Source organism: Saccopteryx bilineata, chromosome 3 (assembly GCF_036850765.1).
Source record: "Saccopteryx bilineata isolate mSacBil1 chromosome 3, mSacBil1_pri_phased_curated, whole genome shotgun sequence".
NCBI lineage: Eukaryota > Metazoa > Chordata > Mammalia > Chiroptera > Emballonuridae > Saccopteryx > Saccopteryx bilineata.
In genome coordinates this window covers 276,500,139-276,515,451 of record NC_089492.1, presented here as the reverse complement: position 1 = coordinate 276,515,451, position 15,313 = coordinate 276,500,139, and the positions used below count along the sequence as shown (strand labels likewise).

At 47.4% G+C, this 15,313-nt stretch overlaps 1 protein-coding gene across 1 annotated transcript in view; it reads right to left on the bottom strand.

Annotated features, from left to right (window-relative positions):
• TCEA3 (transcription elongation factor A3) overlaps window positions 1–15,313 on the bottom strand; it is a 48,919-nt gene that overhangs the window by 7,532 nt on the left and 26,074 nt on the right. The window contains exons 6-8 of the mRNA XM_066270132.1: window positions 6,905–7,071; window positions 6,645–6,700; window positions 4,304–4,459 (exon numbers count right to left, since the gene is read on the bottom strand). Of these exons, the coding sequence (XP_066126229.1) occupies window positions 4,304–4,459; window positions 6,645–6,700; window positions 6,905–7,071 (379 nt within the window). The remainder of the gene's footprint in view (window positions 1–4,303; window positions 4,460–6,644; window positions 6,701–6,904; window positions 7,072–15,313) is intronic.

The following is a 15,313-nucleotide window of genomic DNA, read 5'->3' as shown; positions in this document are numbered from 1 at the left end:
AAATGGCTGAGGGACAGATTGTGAAGATAATGTTGTCTGCCACCTAAGAAATACAAAAAGAAAAAAAAAAATTGACCAAGCGGTGGCGCAGTGGATAGAGCGTCGGACTGGGATGCGGAGGACCCAGGTTCAAGACCCCGAGGTTGCCAGCTTGAGCGCAGGCTCATCTGGTTTGAGCAAGGCTCACCAGCTTAAGCCCAAGGTTGCTGGCTCAACTGACCCCCAAGGGGTCACTCACTCTGCTGTAGCCCCCTGGTCAAGGCACATATGAGAAAGCAATCAATGAGAAACTAAGGTGCCACAACAAAGAATTGATGCTTCTCATCTCTCTCCCTTCCTGTCTGTCTGTCCCTATCTGTTCCTCTCTCTCTCTCTGTCCTTGTCACACATACACAAAAACAAACAAACAAATAAAAATTATGTTAAAAAAAATCTAGCCACTCACCCACCAATCCATTACCTAACTCTGACCTGACTCCTTTAGAAGGGAGCAGCACCAAAGACACATAGAGTAACTATGGTCATATCAAAAATAAGGTAGTAGCCCTGGCCGGTTGGCTCAGCGGTAGAGCGTCGGCCTAGCGTGCGGAGGACCCGGGTTCGATTCCCGGCCAGGGCATACAGGAGAAGCGCCCATTTGCTTCTCCACCCCTCCGCCACGCCTTCCTCTCTGTCTCTCTCTTCCCCTCCCGCAGCTAAGGCTCCATTGGAGCAAAAATGGCCCGGGCGCTGGGCATGGCTCTGTGGCCTCTGCCTCAGGCGCTAGAGTGGCTCTGGTCGCAACATGGCGACGCCCAGGATGGGCAGAGCATCGCCCCCTGGTGGGCAGAGTGTTGCCCCATGGTGGGCGTGCCAGGTGGATCCCGGTCGGGTGCATGCGGGAGTCTGTCTGACTGTCTCTCCCCGTTTCCAGCTTCAGAAAAAAATAAAAATAAAAAAAAATAAGGTAGAGCCCTGGCCAACTGGCAACTGGCTCTATAGACAGAGCGTTGGCTCCACGTACAGACGTCCCAGGTTCAATTCCTGGTCAGGGCACACAAGAGAAGTGACCACCTGTTTCTCTCCCCCTCCCTCTCCACCTTCTCTCCCTCTATCCCTCTGACAGCCAGAGGCTTGATTGGTTCGGGTGTGGATGCTCAGTTGGTTTGAGCATTGCCCCCAGACAGGGGTTGTCAGGTGGATCCTGGTGGGGGCACATGTGAGAGTCTGTTTCTTTATCTCCCCTCCTTTCACTTAAAATAAATAAATAAATAAATAAGGTAGAAACATGAGGAAAATAAAGGTAGGAGTTGCCATGCCTCATGTTGTATTCACTGTTAGAGAAGGACCCAAATGTGAATTTGATAAATACTTGTTGAGCACTTATGACATGCCAGGCACTGGTCTCAGTGCTGGGTGAACAGAGAGCAGACAAAACCTCTCTCTTTGTGGGGCTCAAAGTATGTCCACTGAACAGTTCTAATGGGTATCTCAGAAGAAAGACATATCCATTCTTTGAAATGTCTGGGAAGAGAGGAAAAGAGAGAAGGAAGATTGAGAGAATCAAGCGGACAAGGAAAGAGATGCCAAAAGGGAGTTAGGGAGACAGGGACGCAGAGAACGACGTCCCCTCCATGGGCATCCACTGTCCCAGGCTTTCCCTGCCAGGAGCCCCCCCCCCCCCCCCCCCGTCCTCTACGGCACCGCACAGCAAGTAGCCCAACCGCAAGCTGTTATTTTTCTTATTGGAGCAAAAATGGTCCTATATTTCTGAGAGAAACTTCCTCCCTGGAGCAAAAGATGACCCCAGGAAGATTTCCTTGGCATCCATGCTGCCTGGGTTGCTGGCAGGGGTGGGGTCCTTGGCAACTAGCCCAGGCAGCCCCTTGTTGAGGACTTGCTAGATTCCCAGCTTGCTCTCCTTGGCCTGGTCAGCCTCTTTTTGGGCCTGGGTTGATCACCTGATTCTCTTGCCTTGTTCTAATGAACAGTTCTTGGGTGGGGGCCTGACTTCATCCACATGTTTGGCTCGGCCGATTGCTTTGCTGGGACTTCTGGGGCCTTTGTTCTAATTCAGATGCACAGCTCTGTTCTGACCTCCTGCTTCTGGGAATTTGCTGGGTTTGGCTCAGATCTGTGCCAAACCTTGCTCCTGGTTCTCCTGGGCTTGGTTTCCCAACATGGCTCTGGCATTGCTTGTAAGACAGTTTTTTGATAGCATTCCCATAACACACACCAAAAGAAGCAGAGGGACCCCTGAGCCATGGAGTGAGGGATAGAGAAAAATAGACACAAGGCTGGGCTTCCATAAAAGCCACAGCTTCACCTTGCAGGGAAGGAGCATATGCTATAAAGCCAAGTTGCAATTTGTAATTCTGGGCATATATGGCTATTGGCCTAAAAAAGATCAGATATTTTATAATAAGAAGAAAGATAATACTGGTCCACCTGTGTCAAGATCCCCATTTTTTTTGGTTTTGTTTTTTATTCACTCTGCATTTGTTTATTTTTTAAAAAATTAATTTTAATGGGGTGACATTGATAAATCAGGGTACATATTGTAAGGTTGGTGGATAATGGGGGATGGTCACGTGGGGAACCCAGACCTGCGAACTTTGGCTAGGACCACCCACAACCAAGCACGCCAAAAGAAACTTCCCTGGAGCCCTTTGGAAAACAGCGACCGTCTGCCAGCCAGTGAGATTTCACTACGTCATATTAGCCTGACTTCCCTAGAGGACCCCTTTAAATTTGCCCACGTGGTCTCTCCATGTGCGACTTCCCTGGCCTCCATCTTTCCTTGGAGCCAGGGAACCTCGCCGGGCGGGATGCGTGCTCTGTACTCAATAAAGCCTTTTACTATTCCACACTTCGTGGCTCCGGCCCCTTCCTTCCTTCTTGGTGGGGAAAAATACTTTACACATATGTTCAGAGAAAACATCTCTAGGTTATTTTGACATTTAATTATGCTGCATTTCCATCAAGTTCCCCATTTTTATCCTAAAACTAAGGATATCATCTTTCTTATTTGGGGTATTGGAGGAAGTCAGTGAACCCTCTCCTCAGAAAAACGTGCAAACACAGTACATAACACAACCCCACACACACCACACACATAGACTAAATACACACACAGTACACATATCATACACACCCACTACACACACACACACACACACACACACAGGCCCACACTTGCCAACAGTTTTTGAGGATTCCCAGAAACCTCGAGGCATACCCAGTCTCCAGGGTGCCATGCACCCCCCTTTCCGTCTCTGCAACACTCTGTTTCCTAGTGCTTAGTGGTGCCCTCTCCAGGTCTTGTGGGGAATCCCTCGGGTAGCTCTGCCATTAAAGAGCTGCTCATACCTGACGTAGACTCTGGGTTCACATCCTTAACTGTCACGTACGAGTTGTGTGTGACCTCAGTTTTCTCATCCATAAAATGGGGATATTTCCTCTTTAATAGCATTGTGCTGAGGGTTACATGAAATGATGGGTGACTATACTAATTCTGGGAGGGCTTTTCATCTATTAACCTTCTAAACTCATTCAATGCTTAAGAGATGGCTATTATTATTCTTCCCACTTTACAGATGAGAAAACTGAGGCAGAGAGGTTAAGTGGCTTGTCTAAGATCCCACAGCTAAGTGGCAGAGGCAGAATTCAATCTCAGGCAGTCTGGCACAGCCCCCAAGTTTCTAACTTCCTCCAACAGGCTTGTTCCCCTTTCCTTCCCTTACCAACCCTTGGATGCTGGATCAGTCCTTCCTTCCTATTAGTTCCCATCATGGCTCTGTCATGGCACTTGCCACCTGTTTTATACATATCTGTAAGTGTGTCTGTCTCCCCACCTTGGACTGTGCTCCATGGAGACAGGGATGCCTGTTCTGGCTTGAGCTCAGAGCAGGGTAACGGGATATAGGACTGAGGGAGGCAGGTAACAAAGTGTGAAGAATTGGTGCTCTGAGACCCAACAGCTTGCCTCCTGGCTTGAATATTTCCTAGCTGCAGGTACAGGCCGATCAGTTAACGCCTCTGAGCCTCAGCCTTCTTATCTGTAAAATGGGGATAATAAACACTTCTACCTCAGTTGATATGAAGACAGAATTGGCCATTGTGTCTAAAGTGCTAGCACAGTGCTGAATATGCATTAGCCATGTTCTCTATAATGATGTTCCAGAAGCCTAGAGAGACAAGGAGTTAGAGATGGTTTCATTGTAAGAGCCCCTCGGCCCATCTTCATGGGACCACAAACCTTGGACAAAGCCAGAGGGGCCTGGCCTCCCACCCCACCATGCAGAGGTCCCAGCCCGGCCCTCACCTCGGCTGTCATCTTGGCGATGAGGCTGGTGGAGATAGCCCCGCTGAGCACGTTCCTCCGCAGGCCAGGGTTCCGGGGGTCCTTGAGATTACTAATTCGGCTGCGCACACGGTTCCGGTACTTCATGTCTGTGCTCTTGAGCTCCTGGTAGATATGTGACACGGTCAAGGGCCAGTCAGCCACTCGTGGAAGGGCACAGGAGGATGGCGAGCCTCTCCCTGAAGGCTGGAGAGACCCAGGGTCACCTCTTCCTCTCCTTGGACTTGTATAGGGGTCAGGCACTTTTGTGGCATTCGAGGAGATTTCAGCTGGACTTTGGGGTCAGCCACATATCAGGAACAGGAAACAGCCTCAATGGTGAGATCAGATCATTGCGAGCACTGTGGTGTCCGGGACTCTAGGAACAGGCACCCCAGGTTTATCTGAGCCTCTCATATGCCCACAGATGAGTCACATGACCTCTTTGTGCCTCAGTTTTTCTTATTTTTAAAATACAGGCTGTTATGAGGACTCAGTGAGCTAAGCCGCATGAGGCACTAGGGTGGTATCTGGGACATACCAAGAGCTCAACATTTGGGAGTTGTTAAAATGATAATAACGAAGGTCACCTCTAGTTATCTGGAGGTTGTGGATCCATTGGGCAGAGAAAAACAAGATTAGGAGCCACACGTTTAAGGCTCTAAGAAGTACTGCAATAAAGAAATTGCTGAGTTTTGTTTAATCCGTTGCTCCCAGTTCTCTACAAAACCCCTTTTTCTCTAGTAGCACTGTTTTACCATCTCCTGGAACCTGCCCTGGGAATTGCGGGTCCGAATTGCATCTCTCATTAATAGATGAGGAAGCTGAGGCTCAGGAAGGGTGCAGGCCCTTGCTCAAGGTGACAGGGCGGATTCCCAGCAGAGACAGGGCCGGAAGCCAGACCCCCTCCTAACAGTACTGCTCTTTCCACTCACGCAGCAGGAAGTCGCCCTGGCCACAGACCACAGTGACTGCTCTGTCCAGATGCTGCATCCCAGACAGACCTCCGCCCCCTCCCCTGGAGGAGCCCAGGGAACACAGCTGCATTTTCCCGGTCTCCTAAGCCAAGGAGTGCCAGGAAGATGGAACCAGCTGGCAGGAGCCATCTATGAGAAAGAGACTGGGGGGAACACAGACGAGTGGCAGCAGCTGACTTGCAAGAAGTGGAGGGAGGTCGTATTGTTTGTTTTTGTTGTTTTAATGTCGCTTGTATAATAAAAATGCAAAAAGAAAAATATGACACTGCACATTTGAAAGCCAAAATGTTTGTTTAAAAATCTGTGTTTGGGATTCCTGGAGCTGTGTATCTGCTTATGTGGGGAAAGGAGGGCTGGCAATTTTTCCATCAGCTTCTTCCCAACTCTCTCGGTTTCCTGAGATCAGGGAAGGACGGGGCAGAGCGCCGACCCAGGTGTCACCGACCCCTCAAAGGGGCACACGTGAGCCATGTAGTCCAGGGTCACTCTGAAGAGGGCAGAGCTTTACTGGAAGACAAACATTCAAGCCCTCACACCTGATCTCCCACCATCTAAGAACAAAGAGCGAAAGGCTGCATGCAGCTCTGACTTCCTCTCCTTCAGCAGAGGGCCATTCAGGGGAAGAAGGAAACAAGGAAAGAGTTCAGGACGGGAATCCAAAGACCGAGGTTTTCAGTCCAGCTCTGACACCAGTAGTTCCTGAGCCTCAGTTTCCTCATCTGTGAAATGGGAACAACCCTTGCCTCACAGAGATTGCTGTGAGAATTAACGGAGGCAGGAAGTGTCAGTGACCTATCACAGTGCTTGGTGCATACTGGGGAGTAAAAAGCAGGAGCTGTTCTCTTCCGAGGTTGGAAGCAGGGGAAGGCTAAGCCTGAGAAATGCTGTCTTCTCTGTCCGCTCGACCGCTTGACGTCACAAACTCGGCATGTTATGACACAGCCTGTCTGGCACAGCAGCTGAGCCTTCAGGTTCTGGAATCACACTTCCTGGGTTCCAAGCCCCACTATGCTACTACTACTACGTGGTGGGTGAGCTTTGGCAACTGACTTAATCTCTCTGTGCCTCGGTTACCTCACCTGTAAAACACGAAATGAGGAAACCTACCTCACGGATTGTTCTCAATGCTGAATGAGGTACTGTTCTTAAACCGCCTAGCATGAGGTCGGCAGGTGCAAGACTTAATAAATGTTAGCTCACGTTAAGAACTCTGGTTCAGGGGCAGAGCAGGGGGCTGTCCCCGGAGCCCCTTCCCTTCTTGCTCGCTGTCTTGGGTCCCCTGCACTTGGGACACCTGCTGCTGGGCAGTCCAGGCACCCACAGCCTCGGCAAAGCCCAAGGATATGATCTTCGATTTCTGATGCCATCTTGTCACAGTTAACTCCACAGTCCTTGTAATCATCTAAAAGAGATGGGGGTGTGTGTAAATAAATAAATAAATAAATAATAAAAGAGATTGGGAAACACAGGCATAAGCCAGACATGACTTCGGCTGTGAGGCCTGCCTGAGCTGGGATCTATAGTGTCCTGTACCACTCCCATGGCACTGAGAAAGACCACATCTCATCTGCCTTTGGGAAGCCCTTCCCGCCCCCATCCCTCTCACCATCCGCCTTCAAGGCCGCTGAGAGCATCTCCACACACTTGTCCCGGACAGAGTCCCCTGTGAGATAGCAGGGAGCCAGGAGACAGATGGAGGGGGCAAAGGTGGGGCTCGAGGGGCTGCTGGGTGTTTTGGGGGAGGTTTCCCCTTTCGACTTGCTGCTGTTTGATCTGAGGATGACAATCAGTAATCAACATTCTGACATAAGCAAATAAAGCATTTATGGAGCAATGATCTGCTTTAACCCTCATAACAGTCCTATGAGGTAGGTACTATTTTGAGTACTTGATATGGATCATCTCACATAATCCTCATAACAACCCTGTGAGCAGAGGATACTATTCTTATCTATTTTAGAGCTGCATTTTAAAGTGCATTTTAGAGACAGATGTATTTAAAGTTGCATTAAAAAATACATATTTTTTAAATTTTTGTTTCCTGATTTTAGAGAAAGGAAGGGGGAAACAGAAACATCAATCTGTTCCTGTATGTGCCCTGACCAGGGATCAAAACCACAATCGTTGTCTATTAGGATGACACTCTAACCAACTGAGCCACTTGGTCAGGGCTAAAGAGGCATTTTAAATAATGCTACTTAGGTCACATATCTGGAAACCAGTAGAACCAGAATTAAAACCCAGGCAGCCTGGCCAGGTGATGGAGCAGTGGATAGAGTGTCGACCTGGGACACTGAGGACCCAGGTTTGAAACCCTGAAGTCAACGGCTTGAGCGCGGGCTCATCCGGCTTGAATGTGGGCTCATCCAATTTGAATGCAGGCTTACTAGCTTGAGTACAAGGTCGCTGGCTTGAGTATGGAATCATAGACATGATCCCATGGTCACTGGCTTGAGCCCAAGGTCACTGGCTTGAGCAAGAGGTCACTTGCTCAGATGGAGCCCCCTGGTCAAGGCACATATGAGAAAGCAATCAATGAACAACTAAAGTAATGCAACTATGGGTTGATGCTTTTCACCTCTCTCCCTTCTTTTTTCTCTCTCTCTCCTTGCCTGCCACCAAAAAACCCCCATAAAACAAAAAACCACCTGATCTGTAGTGGCATAGTGGATAAAGCATCGACCTGGAATGCTGAGGTCACTGGTTGAAAACCCTGGGCTTGCCCGGTCAGGACACGTACAGGAAGCAACTACTATGAGTTGATGCTTCCTGCTCCTCGCCCCACCCCTTTTCTCTCTCTCTGTCCTCCTTCTAAAATCAATAAATAAAATCTTTAAAAAAAATAACAACAGCCTGACCAGGAAGTGGTGCAGTGGATAGAGCATCGAACTGGGATGCCGAGGACCCAGGTTTGAGACCCTGAGGTCGCCAGCTTGAGCTCGGGCTCATCTGGTTTGAGCAAAGCTCACCAGATTGAACTCAAGGTTGCTGGCTTGAGCAAGAGGTTACTCGGTCTGCTGTAGCCACACGGTCAAGGCACATATCAGAAAGCAATCAATGAACAACTAAGGTGCTGCAACGAAAAACTGATGATTGATGTTTCTCATCTCCTCTTTCCTATCTGTCTGTCCCTATCTATCCCTCTCTCTGACTCTCTCTCTGTCTCTGTAAAAAATAAATTAATAAAAAAAAATAACAACAGTAGAACTAGAGTACCCATGCTCTTATCCCACCACTGGTTACAGACCAGTGTAACAACAGCAAAAAACTATATCTATTAGGTACTGTGTGAGCTTCTCTTTCTCTCTCTGCTCTCATTAAACCATTTATTCACTCATTCATTAAGTACTTATTAGGCAGCTATTCTCAGGTCCTGTGCTAAGAACAAGGGATAAAGCAGACAAGTCAGAAAAGTCAGACAAACTCCAAGTCAGAAAAGCTCCCTCCTTCAAGGAGCTTACAGTCTAGTGAACAGAGAATGTACCGCCACCATTTTAGAAGGCTGGCTTTTACCATGTGCCAGGAACTGTGCCCAGCCCTGTAGGAGCGCTTTCTAATTTAATCTTCACTCCAGTCCTGAGGTAAATATTATTATCATCCCTATTTGCAGATGATCTAGGTTTGTTTCTCTAACCTAGAGAGTTACACCAATGAGATCTGAACTCAGGCCTGATTCCAACCCTTACATTTGTAACTCCTATGATACATTACCCAAGAATGATCCCATTTTCATTTTGGCTTAACAAACCCACAAATAAATAAATAATAAGTATATACATATATATCCATAGGTGTATATGCACAGATGATTGTAAAGATTAACTGTGTGTCTCAGTCTGCCTGGGTTGCCGTAATAAAATACTAGACTGGGGGGCTTAAACAACAGAAATTTATTTCTCAGAGTTCTAGAGACTGGTAAGTCCAAGATCAAACTGCTGGTCAGTTTGGTTTTCAGTGAAAGTTCTTCCTGGCATGAAGATGACCTTCTCTCTAGCCGTACATGGCAGGGAGGGAGTGATGACACTACTATTGGATCAGGCTTCCACCCATATGACATCGTTTAACCTTAATTACCTCCATAAAGGCCATACTTCCAAATTCAGTCACATTGGGAGCTGGGGCTTCACCATGTGAATTTGGGGAGGGAGGAGTCAATAACATTCAGATTGTAGCACCATATTAATAACAATGATCTCTCTCAGATGGGATTATATATTTTAATTTTCTTCTTTTTCTTATATTTATTTTCTAAATATAAGAAACATATATCTACTTTTATAATGAGAAAAACTTAAAAAAAAAAAACATTTGACAATTACGAGTGGTAATTATGCTGATGGCTCAGACAGGCCTCTTGTCTTCCTGTTGTCAGTGGGTTGCTAGTAAAAGGTGGAAGAAACCCAACTGTCCACTGATGGATGAGTGGATAAACAAAATGTGGTATAGACATATGGCGCAATACTCTTCAGCCATAAAAAAGAAATGAAACTCTGAAACATGCCACAACATGGATGAACACTGAAGATGCTGTGCTAAGTGAAATAAGCCAGTCACAAAAGACAAATACTATGTGATTTCACTTACTTGTGACATCTAGCAGTCAAATTCATAGAGACAGAAAGTAGAATGGTGGTTTCTAGGAGCAGAGGGAGAGGACTTGGGGAGTTAAGGTTTAACAGGTACATTTTCCGTTGGGATGATGGAAGGGTGTTGGAGATAAATGGTGGTGATGGTTGTACAACAAAGTGAATGTACTTAACACCACTGAACCATACACTTAAAATGATTAAAATGAGTAAATGTTATGTTACGTATATTTTACCACAATAACAAAATCTATATAGTAAGTTCAATGTTTAAGAGTAGCCCAACCTAACCTATGGTGATGAAGTAGATAAAACATTAACCTGGAGGCCCTGGCCAGTTGGGTCAGCAGTAGAACGTTGGCCCAGCGTCTGGAAATCCCAGGTTCAATTTCCAGCCAGGGCACACAGGAGAAGTATCCATCTGCTTCTCCACCCTTCTCCCCTCTCTTTTTTTTTTTTTAATTTAATTTAATTTTTTTTTTTTAGATTTTATTTATTCATTTTAGAGAGAGAAGACAGAGAGACAGAGAGAGAAGGGAGGGAGGAGCAGAAAGCATCAACTCCCACACGTGCCTTGATCAGGGAAGCCCGGGGCTGCGAACCGGCGACCTCAGTGTTCCAGGTCAATGCTTTTACCCACTGTGCCACTGCAGGTCAGGCTCCCCTCTCTTTTCTATCTCTCTCTTCTCCCCCTTCAGCCAACGCTCCATTGGAGCAAAGTTGGCCCAGGTGCTGAGGATGGCTCCATGGCCCCCGCCTCAGAGGCTAGAATGGCTCCAGTTGCGATGGAGCAACACCCCAGATAGGCAGAGCATCGCCCCCCAGAGGGCTTGCTGGGTGGATCCCGGTTGGGTGCATGCAGAAGTCTGCCTCTCTGCCTCCCTGCTTCTCACTTCAAAAAAATACTAAAAACAGGCCTGACCTGTGGTGGCGCAGTGGGTAAAGCGTCAACCTGGAAACGCTGAGGTTGCCGGTTCAAAACCCTGGGCTTGCCTGGTCAAGGCACATATGGGAGTTGATGCTTCCTGCTCCTCCCCCCTTCTTTCACTTTCTCTCTCTCTCTCCCCCCTCTCTATAATGAATAAAAAAAAAATACTAAAAACAAAACAAAACAGAACAAGAATTGATCTGGAATGCTGAGGTTGTCAGTTCAAAACCCTGGGCTTGCCTGATCAAGGCACATAGGAGAAGTAACTACAACAACTAAGAAGCAACTAGAAGTTGATGCCTTCCTTTCCTCCTCCCCTTTTTCTTTCTCTCTCTTCTTTCTAAAAAGAAAATCAATAAATAGTCTGATTGGTGGTGGTGCAGTGGATAGAGCATCAGCCTGGGATGCTGGGGTCCCTGGTTCAAAACCTCAAGGTCGCTGGCTTGGCACATCTGAGAAGCAATCAATGAGCAACTAAAGTCCCGCAACTATGAGTTGATGCTTCTCATCTGTCTCCCTTCCTCCCGCTCTCATTCTCTCTCTCTCTCTAAAATAAATAAATAAATAAAATCTAAAAAATAAAAGAGTAGCCAGAAAACCTGAAATATGCAATAATAACCTGTTTTATACAGTTGTTAAATCTTGATTGGTTGACTGATTGATTTTTAGAAAGAGAGGAGGGGAGAGAGGGAGGGGGGAAAGAGACAGAGACAGAGAGAAACCAACTGAGCTATCTAACCAGGGCCATATTTAGTATATATTAATCCATTTGAAATTATAAGTCCTGACTGGTTGGCTCAGTGGTAGAGCATCAGACCGGCACGTGGAAGTCCCAGGTTCAATTCCTGGTCAGGGCACACAGAGAAGCAATCATCCGCTTCTCCACCCCTCCTCCTCCCCTTTTTTTTTTCTCTCTCTCTTCTTCTTTCATAGCCATGCTTGAATGATTCAAGCAAGCTGGCCCCAAATACTAAGGATGGCTCCATGGCCTCGCCTTAGGCGTAAAATAGCTCCGTTGCTGAGCAACAGAGCAGCTGCCTCAGATGGGCAGAGCATTGCTCTGTAAGGGGCTTCCTGGGTGGATCCCAGTCAGGGCATATGTGGGAGCCTGTCTCTCTGCCTCCCTGCCTTCCTGCCTCCATCCTAAAAAAAGGTTAAACTGGCAAATTTTGTTATATATATTTACCACAATAAAAAATATTTTTAAAAAGATGAAGTAATGATAAATGCAGCCAAAAAAATAAACAGGCCAAGGTTCAAATTTGCAACTGTTTGTTGGTTCCTTTTGTGTTCTTGTGCAGAGGATGCTAGATGATGCAATGAGAGGCATCCTATAGGATCCTGGTGGTGCCCTGTGACAATCAGGATTATGATACCAGAAATTACCACATGGTTTAAGAAAGATCAAACAGGTCTTCTATGATGGAATTTGGTCCAAGAAACTCAGCAAGAGCTGGGTAGCAGGGTTGGCCACTGGAGAAGCAGAAGGGAAAATGCATTCTTGGCAGAAATGCATGGAAGTGTGAAAGTTCATAGTTTGCATGGGCAATGTTGAGGGGCTCAGGGCAGCTGGAATGTGAGGGTGAGGGAACTGGAGAGAAAAGATTTGGCCAAATTCTTGGGCTTGTCAAGGATGGTAAGTATAAAAGCCACCGTTTACTGCCTTTTGCTATTTATTTCTCTTAACAAGCCTGACAGTTCACAAGTTGCTGGCCCCATTTTACAGATGAGAGGATGGAGCGATAGTTGTACAACTCCCTCCCTTTCAGAGTTGTTTCTGCACTGCTCTTGGGAAGGGCAGTCAACTTATCTCTGCCTTCAATTCTTGGCTCTTCTCAGTCTTCTCTTTCAGTAATCCATCAGGATCTGTTAGGCAGCCCAGCCCGCATGCGTCCTAGGGAAAACTGACTCACCAGAGTGGAAGAAATTAGGGACCCCTCCTCCCTCTACTCCAGGGTCTTACCATACTGATCCCTTGTGGAAGGTCCCAAAGGGCTGCTGTGTTTCCTACCTCCAGGGGGCGCCATTCACATTGTTTTCTGGGTACCTCCTGGAGTTGGACACCGAAAGCAAAGCACAGCTGGGCAGCTGCACCAGGCAGCCCTGGAGCTATGGATGCACTTCTTCCCTTCAGGAAGATGATGCTGGGCTTCTGAAAAATCAGGCCCAAAGAGCTGTGTCTGACAGTGAGGCTGACAGAGTAGCCCAGACTTCCCTGTGTTAAAAAGCTGGGGTTATGAAAGAATCCCATCCACCCCTCTGAGCACTCCTCAGTGTAAATACTGCCAGTGACCTTTCCATCTCCCAACCCTTGCTGTTTGGCCTGACCTTGGATCCCCTCTGTCACCACAGATGCCCTTGGACCTCTGTGATTGATGTGTTCTTTGGAGCCTTGAGGTTCCTCCAAGGTGTCTCAGTGCTGCCACAGGAGTGGGGTGAGCTGGGGAGGGAAGGCTCTGCTCTTACAGGGTGTGTGTGTGTGTGTGTGTGTGTGTGTGTGTGTGTGTGTAATTTTTTGAGAGAGAGGAATGGAGAGAGATGAGAAGCATCAACTCATAGTTGTGGCACTTTAGTTGTTCATTGATTGTTTCTCATACTTGTCTTGACCAGGGGGTGGAGCGCAAAATGAGCCAGTGACCCCTTGCTCAAGTCAGAGGCCTTGGGGTTCAAGCTAGCAACCTTTGGGCTCAAGGCAGCAACCTTGGGATCATGTCAATGATTCTGTGCTCAAGCTGGTGACTTTGAGGTTTCAAACCTGAGACCTCAGTGTCCCAGGTCAATACTCTATCCGCTGCACTATGACCAGTCAGGCTAAGGTTTATATTTTGAATTCCGAAAAACTTTTTCCAAAGGGACCTCTAGTTTTTACACATTTTTATTTATTTATTTATTTATTTATTTATTTATTGTATTTTTCTTTTTCTTTTTTTTTTTTTTGTAATTTTCTGAAGCTGGAAACGGGGAGAGACAGTCAGACAGACTCCCGCATGCGCCCGACCGGGATCCACCCAGCACGTTGTATTTTTCTTTAGTTGGAAACGGGGAGTCAGTCAGACAGACTCCCACATGCGCCCGACCGGGATCCACCCGGCATGCCCACCAGGGGGCGATGCTCTGCCCATCTGGGGCGTCGCTCCGGTGCAACTAGAGCCATTCTAGCACCTGAGGCAGAGGCCATAGAGCCATCCTCAGTGCCCGGGCCAACCTTGCTCCAATGGAGCCTTGGCTGCGGGAGGGGAAGAGAGACAGAGAGGAAGGAGAGGGGGAGGGGTGGAGAAGCAGATGGGTGCTTCTCCTGTGTGCCCTGGCCGGGAATCGAACCCGGGACTCCTGCACACCAGGCCGACGCTCTACCACTGAGCCAACTGGCCAGGGCCTAGTTTTTACATATTTTTAAAATGCCATTTGAACCTTACTCTTCTAAGACTAACATCCTGAACTCTACCCAGAGACAGATTTAACAGCGGGTGCACCGGGAGTGCGCCCTGGGCCCCGACTTCTGAAGGCCCCACAAAACCCCAACTTTACACTTTTTCCTAATGACATCGAGTTTGGTTTCCTATGTGCAATTTTAACATTAATAGTACATAATATCTGTTATTTACTTAAAAATATGGTTAACATGTATTTTTATTTTCTCTGTCTCTCTCTCTCTTTTTTTTAAAGGGCCCAACATTTTCTTCTGCGCCTGGGGCCTCAACCAGCCTCAACCAACCTTAATCCGCCTCTGACTCTACCCAACCCTGCCTGACAACTGGGTGGCCTGGCAGCAGGGCACAGGGATGGAGGAGCTGCAATCCAACCAGCTCTCTCCTGGAGTCAGATTTCAGCTGGAGGGAAAGGTGTGGGTCAGGGGAGGCTGGGAAAGGTATAAACTGGGAAGTCATAGGGGTTGCAGGTTCCCAAGATGAATCTCTCTGCACCCAAGTCTCATCCTGGCCACTGGGCTCTCCCTTGCACAGCTATGAGAGCCCCAAGGACAGTCTCCCTACATCCTCTTGGCCTGCTTACAATGTATTCACCACACAGCAGCTTGGCAGGGGTAAAGGAACTTTCAAAAACTCACACCTGATCCTATTACTCTCCTGCTTCTGACATTAATGACTTCCAGTTATTTTCAGCACAAAGTCAAACTCCTCACTGTAGCTTCCAAGCCCTCCACATCTGGCCCCTGCCTCCCCTCTGATCTGATCTCATGCAACACTGTCCTCACTGCTAACTGAAGCCTTTATTGCCCTTCTTTCTGTTCCTTAAAAACACCTGTCATTCCACCACAGTGCCTTTGTATGGTTGGCCCTTACTCCTCTAGATTTTTCTGACTGGTTCCTTCCCATCAGTCAGGCCTCAGCTCAAAGATCACATCCTCAAGGAGGCCTTCCCTGACCACCTTAGCCAAGCAGACTGTCCCTGCCCTAGCACATGACCTAATTTCTTGCATTCACAGCACTTATCCAAGTCTATAATTAACTTGTTGATGTGTTTATAAACATTGCCTCCATCT